Raw genomic sequence first — 7743 nt, 5'->3', positions numbered from 1 at the left:
GACTGTGCCCCAGCCACAGTGCCAGTTCTCAGCCCAAATCCGGGGTGTCCCCCTGCCCCGCTGGGGTGCAGGGAGCCACATCCCAAAGGATTTGCAGAGGCCCCATGGAAGCAGGTGGCTCTGCCTGGCCCCAGAGCCTCATCCCAGCGCAGGAGGGGATGGGATGAGACCCCACTGACACAGGGGCACCCTGGGCTGGTGCCAAAGCCCGGCTCAGTGGCCCCCAACAGCCGGCACGGTCCTGGCTGGAGCACATCCTTCCTGTCCCTGTGCCCCAGGGCAGGGGGGCAGGTGACCCAGATGTCCCCACACCCCAGGGCAGGGTGGCATGTCACCCAGACGTCCCCTCGCCCACCAGGCCCCGGAAGAGGGCAATTCTCACCCAAAAGGCCGGGAGGGAGGAGGCTCTGCCCGATTCAATGGCCCAGCTGGGCACCTATAGACATGCAAAGGCGTCGCTGCTCCGGCCGGGTTGGCACCTATAGAAATGCAAACCGCTGTCCCGGGGCTCCTGCCGGGACACTGCGGAGCTCCCGGGCGGTGTCGCAGCTCCTGAGCCCCCCCAGGGCACTGCCCAGCGCGGTCCGTGCCCAGCCCTGGGGTGCCCCAGCGCTCCTGCCAGGTTACCCCGGGCTGTGGGGCTGCAGCACCCCGGGCAGCACCTACATCTGCTGTGCTGGGTGTCTGCAGCCAGCGGACCCACCCCGTGTCCCCCTGTCCCCGTGTCCCCAGCAGACACCGGTGCACACACGGGGCTGCCTCGGTGCTCAAGGCCATGGCTCGGCTCTGCCACGGGCTCTGGATGCCCCATCCCAGGAAAGCTCCTCCTCCGAGCTGTGCAGAGCCCCCGGCACCGCCTGGCACCCTCACCTGTGTCACCCACATGCCACCCACACGCACCCTGCCTGTGCAAACCTCCCGTGTCCCTTGGGCACAGACTTTGCACCAGGAGCCACGTGGGCTTGGGTGGTTCTTCCAGTGAACTGTGACCCTCACACGGGTGTGCCAGCCCTGTGCTGTTACATGAGTGTGCCAGCCCTGTGCCCTCACATGTGCGCCAGCCCTGTGCCCTCACATGTGTGTGCCAGCCCTGTGCCATCACACGTGTGTGCCAGCCCTGTGCCATGCCACAGGTGGGTGCTCCAACCTTGCACAGCCCTTGGGCTCTGTGTTCCACCCTCACCCTGTCACATGTGTGTGACACTGCAGCCTGTCCCTCTCCTGTGCCCACGTGCCACCCTCACGCGTGTCACACACGTCACACCACAGCCCATCCTGCTCCCGTGCCCATGTGCCACCCTTGCCCTTGTAACATGTGTCACATCCTTGTCCTCACATGCGTGTGACACCACAGCCCGTCCTGCTCCCGTGCCCATGTGCCACCTTCATCCTGTCACACACATGTCCCACCACAGCCTGTCCCTCTCCTGTGCAATGTGTCACCCTCATATGTGTCACACACGTCACACCGCAGCCCAGCCCTTTCTCATGCCCATGTGCCACCCTCATACATGTCACACACGTGTCACACACGTGTCACACACATGTCACACCGCAGCCAGACCATCTCCCGTGCCCATGTGCCACCCTCATACATGTCACACACATGCCACGCACATGTCAAACGCATGTCACACGCATGTCACACCCAGCCTGGCCCTCTCCCGTGCCCATGTGCCACCTTCACACATGTCACACACATGTCACACACATGTCACATGCATGTCACACACATGTCACACACATGTCACACCCAGCCCGACCCTCTCCCGTGCCCATGTGCCACGCTCATACATGTCACGCACATGTCACACACATGTCACACGCATGTCACACGCATGTCACACGCATGTCACATGCAGCCCGGCCCTCTCCCGTGCCCATGTGCCACCCTTACACATGTCACACGCATGTCACACGCATGTCACACGCATGTCACACACATGTCACACCCATCCCGGCCCTCTCCCGTGCCCATGTGCCACCCTTACACATGTCACACGCATGTCACACACATGTCACACGCATGTCACACGCATGTCACACGCATGTCACACACATGTCACACCCATCCCGGCCCTCTCCCGTGCCCATGTGCCACCCTTACACATGTCACACGCATGTCACACGCATGTCACACGCATGTCACACGCATGTCACACCCAGCCCGGCCCTCTCCCGTGCCCATGTGCCACCCTGTCCCCTGTCCCCTGTCCCCGCGCTCCCCGGCGCGCGCCCCCGAGGCGGGGGGTGCGGGGGGGCTGCGGGAGCGCGCGCGGTGCGGGGGCAGCTGAGGACAGTGGGGGAGGGAGGGAAGGCGCGGGGGAGGGACCCCGCGGCCGCGCCCGCCCCTCTCTCCCCCCGCCCGCCCCTTCCCCTCCCTCCCGCCCTCCCTCCCGCGTCTGTCGCGTCGCTCGGGCCCGGCCCGGCCCGGCCCCGGCGCCTCTCATTGTGCTTCGCCTCACGCCGGCCCAAGATGGCGGCGGCGCCCGAGAGCCCCGCGAGCCGCCAACGACAATAGAGGGAGGGCCGGGCCCCGCCGCCCCCCGCCCCGCGCCCGCCGCCCCTCCCGCCGCCCCCGCCGCCCCCCGCACCGCGCACACGCCCCCCGGCCCGGCCCGGCCGCCGCACCCCGCCCCGGCCGGCCCCTCTTAGCATGGTGCGGGGCCGCCGCCGCCTCGTCCTCCGGCTGCCGACATGGGCGAGAGGCTGGAGCTGCGGCTGAAGTCGCCCGTGGGAGCCGAGCCCGCCGTGTACCCGTGGCCGCTGCCCGTCTACGTGAGTATGGCCCGGGCCCCGCACCTGCCCTGTCAGCGCCCCCCGGCCCTGCCCCGGCCGCGGCTCTCGCCGGTCGCTCCCCCGTCCCTCGGGCCCTTCCCGGGATCCATCGGGATGATCCCCCCCTTCCCTCGGCCGGGATGATCCCCCCGGGGTCGTCCCCCCCCCCGCCTCTTCCAGAGCCCCGGCCCCGGGTGCCGCCGCCGCTCGCCCTGGAAGTCAAATCCCCGATTTCATTTTATAATTGGTTGACTAAAACCGAAGGGCGGGGAGGAGGAGGACTGGTTAATGAAAAGTTTTCGTGTTTTCCCTTGAGCTGGGCTCGTGTGGCCGGGTAATAACCGGGGGCTGCTCGGAGCCGGGGAGGGAATGCGGGGATTCCGGCCGGGCAGCGGCGCTGGAATGATGGGTGTTCCCGGGGGGTCGCGGGGACCCCCGGGAGCAGCCGCAGGCTGGGAATGAGCGGCGGCGAGCGCTGCTCGTGGGTCGGGAGCCAGCGCTGGGTGTCACGGGCTGCTGCCAGTCCCCCCTCCGGCCGTGCCCTTGGAGCTCCCCTTTTTATTTATGCCCAGCTCCATTCCGAGCCAGCCGCAGCCCTCGTGCTCCCAAATAAAATGTCACTTGTCCTCGCTTGCTTACCCAGCCGCGTTTTTCCCTAACTTGCCCGACTTTCCGCCGAGCCCGGGCGAGCGATGTGTGACCTTGATAACAATGTCCACGTTCGAATTAATGACAATCCCGCGGGAGCCGAAAGGCTCCGGAGGGTATTTTTGGATGCGTGTAGGCTCCCTATCAACCCCTGAGCGGTTTTTCGCGCCGCTTGTAGCACCTTAGCGAACAGTTCGTAAAGGAAAAATCTGCCCGTGTATTTTCCCCTGGCCCGAGCACTGTTGATTATCCCTGTGTTCCAGGCTTTGCTGCGGTACGTGAGAACACGCCGGGACACACGGGCTGGGGCAGCTGATATTGCTGGTGTTGTTGCTCTCTTGGCAATCGCGAGGCGCTTGTGTGTGAACGATTAGAAATCTCTCGCTCGTGGCGGGGAGATGGCTGCGGGCTCCGCCGAGCCCTGCGGAGCTGCTGCCTGTCCCTGCCTTCGGAACGCGCCCCGTGCCCGCTGTGCCGGGTGTGCGGGGCCGGCCCCGGCGGCGCTGGCGGAGGCAGTTTTCCTGTTTCCCTGTCAGCCGTGTTGGCGGGCGCGCGCTCTGCTCAAATTGTCAGAAACTGAAAGTACAGCGATGACCGGTTCGGGTTTTTCTGCGCGTCGCCAAATATTAACTCGTGTTCTCTCGGCAGGTTGTGCGAGGCAGAGGTTAAAGATTACATAGGATAGGGGTTAATCTGAGAGGGAGGGATGGTTTTCTGCCTTTTCACAAAGATCCCTACAGGCTTAAAAACCGAAAAACCGACCCCCCACCCCCCTCGCCCTTTATTTTAAGGGTGAAACGTGTGTTTTGCTGCATGGGAAATGAGGATTTGGTTAATTCAGGAGAACTTGAGCAGCTGGTTCTGAAGATGGCAGAGCACATAGAATTTCTTCCCCAGGAGAAGAACAAATTCTGGGGAATTAATTTCTTCCCCTTAACCAGAAATGCGGGGGGGAGGCGATCCCCATGTGCCGGGAACACCCCAAACGTCCTGCCCTTAAAGTGTCCCCTTCCCAGTGCCAGCTTTTCCACAGTCATTCCGAGTGCCTGGTTCATCTGGAGCCCACCGATGTCCCTCCCTGCAGCTCTGGGGAGCAGGTCGGGCTGCGTGCGGGGACACGCGTGCTCGGGGTGAACCCTGGAGCTTCGGGAGCAAATCCCTCTGCCCGTGGCCTGCTGACATTGTGCTCTGCTGAACTGCAGACGTGCTTCCCCGGCAGCACCGAGGCGGTTTGGTTTGAGAGCTCGGCTCTCTTTGACGTAAGCACAACATTTCTTAGTTTCACCACTCGTGCTGCTGTGTGGTTCTGAGCGAGCAAGGTGGGATACCTGAGTGGGGGGGAAAACATGCTTCAAGTGGTTTTATTTAGCAGCGTTCTTGCTGTTTCCTGTTGGAAGTTAGGTGTGTTTTCCAGAGGGAGCTGGAGGGGAAGTTCAGGGTCCTGGCGGGTTATTTTTGGTGAGAGCAGCAGGACTGGCAGGGAATCATCTTTCCCAACATCCGAGGCTGTGTATTGTAAACCTGCTGCGTGACGGGTTCCGTGGGGTGATGTAACCCTGCCTTGAGTAACTTGGCTATTTTTATGCTCTTACTACATCTTAAATTAGCGGCGTCGGTGCTGCCGCGTAAAAGGCTGATCTCCCCTATTAATGGGTGCCTGCATTAATACCGTGGCTCTCCATGGCCGGGCTGCTGCTTATTTCTCGTCTAATAGGAAAAGTGGGGTCTCCTCAGACTGCTGAGCCCGCATAATAGCCCGGCTGCCGGGCTTGTCGGGACGCTAAAAGAGCCGGGGAGGCTGATGTGAAACATGTATTTCCCTGCCAGTGTAATTAGGGCCGTGGGAGGAGAGAGCGGTGGCGGAGCAGCTCCAGCCTCCCACTGCCTTCCACACAAAACCGAAAGTGCGGCTCTTCCCCCGCCTTCCGCCGGCCCGGGGGAGAGGCCGCGGTGCCCCGGGGAGGCCGAGCCGTGCCGGCCGTGCCACACTGCGATGAGTAAGTTGAATGGTGCACGGTGAGTAAGCTCTCCTCATGACTCACGAAATATTTTCTGATGTTGACCTCTGTGTTGGTGACTGCCCCGCTTAATCAGAGCCGGAGTGAGTGTACTCCTTTGTGCTCCACTTAACTCCTCCAGCCCCACGGACCTGCCCTGCCTTCTGCCGGGCTCGGCTTGTCAGAGACCACTGATATGGGGTGAACGTTTTCATTTTGGTGCTGGGTGAGATACAGGCCCAGATAAAGAAAGCGTTTAGCTGAGAGTTAATGGGTCCAGGTGGTTTAAACAGGCTGCTGCCCGTGGGGGTGGTGTTTGTAGTGGTACCTCAAATATCGCTGTGCACAACTTCGCACTCATTACTTACATCTGATGGAGACAACAGGAGAAGTCCTGTTTGGTTCTAAGACTTGAGATATTTAGTTTTTTTCCACAGAATTTTCCTTAAAATGGTTCATGCTCTTGTCTCAGACTTTTACTATAGTTAAAGCTGAATCTGGATTAGGTTTAAACATGGGGATTTTTTCGTACCATGATAAGCTCTGCCTGATCTGTGAGATGTCTCAGGTTGGACTTTGAACTCCTCTTGACAAGTTCCTGCTTAGAGTCCCAACCTGCTGCGTGTGGGGGAGGGATAAAGGCCTGTAGGGTGCTGTGGGGGATTTGGGTTTTTTTTGTGTGTGGGTTTTTTCTTTTTTTTTTCATCTGGATCAGCTCTACAGTTTGGTGTTGCCCAGTTCTGCTGATACATCTGTGGCACGAGTGAGGGACTGTATGTACACAGAACTGAGCAACTGGAGGTTCAGAGCTGCTCAAGCTGATAATTGTCCCCAAAATCGATGTTTGCTGGTCTGCACCCTATTGCAACACTCAAGTTGGTGAATGTGGAAAAGCCTGTTTGCTGACTGTCAGAGAGAGGACAGCAGGGCTCTTTTATCTCCTCTTCTTAAGGCTTGCACTGATCCCAGTCAGTGGTGACACAGTCAGTGGTGACACAGGGGACAGGAGGCACAGCCAGGTGGTGAGGGAGGGCCTGGTGGTGGCTTGGAGTGGCTGAGCCACCGTGTCCTTCACTGGCTGTGAGTGACTCAGTGCCTGTCACGGCCAGTAGTGAGCAAGTCCTTTCAAGTTTCAGACTGAGGCATCTGCCCGTGCTGTGCTCTGTTCCCTGGTGAATGGCAATCCCCCAAAAGGTGACTGGAAGCCTCTGTGTGTGTCAGGTCTCCGTGTGTTCCTCCCTCCCTGTTTGACTCGTGAAGGCCGAGGATTTGTGCAGTGACAGCCCCTGGCAACTCCTCCTGCAGCCCAGGCTGCTGGGGGGGGAGCCCCTGGGGATCCCAGGAGGGTCTTGCCCTGGGGACAGACTTATAGAATGGTTTGGGAGGGACCTTAAAGCTCATCTCACTCCACCCCCTGCCATGGGCAGGGACACCTTCCACTAGCCCAGGTTGCTCCTTTGATCCAACCTGGCCTTGGACACTTCCAGGGATGGGGCAGCCACAGCTGCTCTGGGCAACCTGTGCCAGGGCCTCCCCACCCTCACAGGGAAGAACTTATTTATCTTCTGCCATATTTACCATATGTTAATACCATTTTTTTAATCTTCCACCAGTTTTGTTCCCTTTCTCTTCCTCTGTGCCAGGAGGGGACAGTCCTGCTGATGCCACTGTGCACATCTTACCAGAGTCAGGTGCCTCTGCCCTGAGCTGCTCAAGCCTAAAGCTCCAAATTAGCAACTTTTGTCTGTGTTCCTCCTTGTTACTGCTGACTTTCCACTTGCTGTGATGGCAAGAAAATTCTCATTTTCTAATTGAGTGTTGTCAGAGCATCACCCTGCACATGGAGAGGTGTGTGTGGCTGCTCCTGGCAGTAATGGGGTACAAACGTGGTACTGCTGCACTTTGTGCAGGTTGGGGGATGCAGAGTGTGTCTGTGGTGGGGTTTTTTCCCTGTCTCCACTGTCCTGATCCAGCTGATAGCATTCTGTCACCAGAGGAATGTGCTGTGCAGGGAAAGCTCAAGGGCAGGCCCTGATAATGAAAATCACAGCCCAGAGGGGAGCATCACCTTTGAAATGAAAGATCAACAGGAGAGATGAATAACAGACCTTGTTTGGGAGTTTCATCCTTTTTGTGTGTGTGTGTCACTCACCTTTCCTGGGAAGTTTCTCTGATGAGTAACTTCGCTTTCCCAGGCAGCTGGGCAGGTTGAGAGCCGTGGCGCGGTGTTGTAGATCAATTTGGGAAGGTCCTGAATTGGAGCGAAATCGTTCCCTCGGGGTTGGAGCTGCTGAGGGTGGTCCGACGCCCCCTGCCCCTT

At 59.7% G+C, this 7743-nt stretch overlaps 1 protein-coding gene across 6 annotated transcripts in view; it reads left to right on the top strand.

Annotated features, from left to right (window-relative positions):
- The first annotated feature begins 2306 nt into the window (after positions 1-2306).
- The window catches only part of DOT1L (DOT1 like histone lysine methyltransferase), a 78530-nt gene continuing 73093 nt past the window's right edge, over positions 2307-7743 (top strand). For 3 of the 6 annotated variants that reach the window (XM_064637520.1, XM_064637521.1, XM_064637519.1), the window contains exon 1: positions 2307-2778. In XM_064637520.1, coding sequence (XP_064493590.1) covers positions 2698-2778 — 81 coding nt within the window. In that variant the 5' untranslated portion in view covers positions 2307-2697. The remainder of the gene's footprint in view (positions 2779-7743) is intronic. The other 3 variants (XM_064637524.1, XM_064637523.1, XM_064637522.1) reach the window with 2 other exon arrangements.

This window comes from Pseudopipra pipra, chromosome 27 (assembly GCF_036250125.1).
Source record: "Pseudopipra pipra isolate bDixPip1 chromosome 27, bDixPip1.hap1, whole genome shotgun sequence".
NCBI classification, from domain to species: domain Eukaryota; kingdom Metazoa; phylum Chordata; class Aves; order Passeriformes; family Pipridae; genus Pseudopipra; species Pseudopipra pipra.
This window is presented reverse-complemented; position numbering and strand designations above follow the sequence as displayed.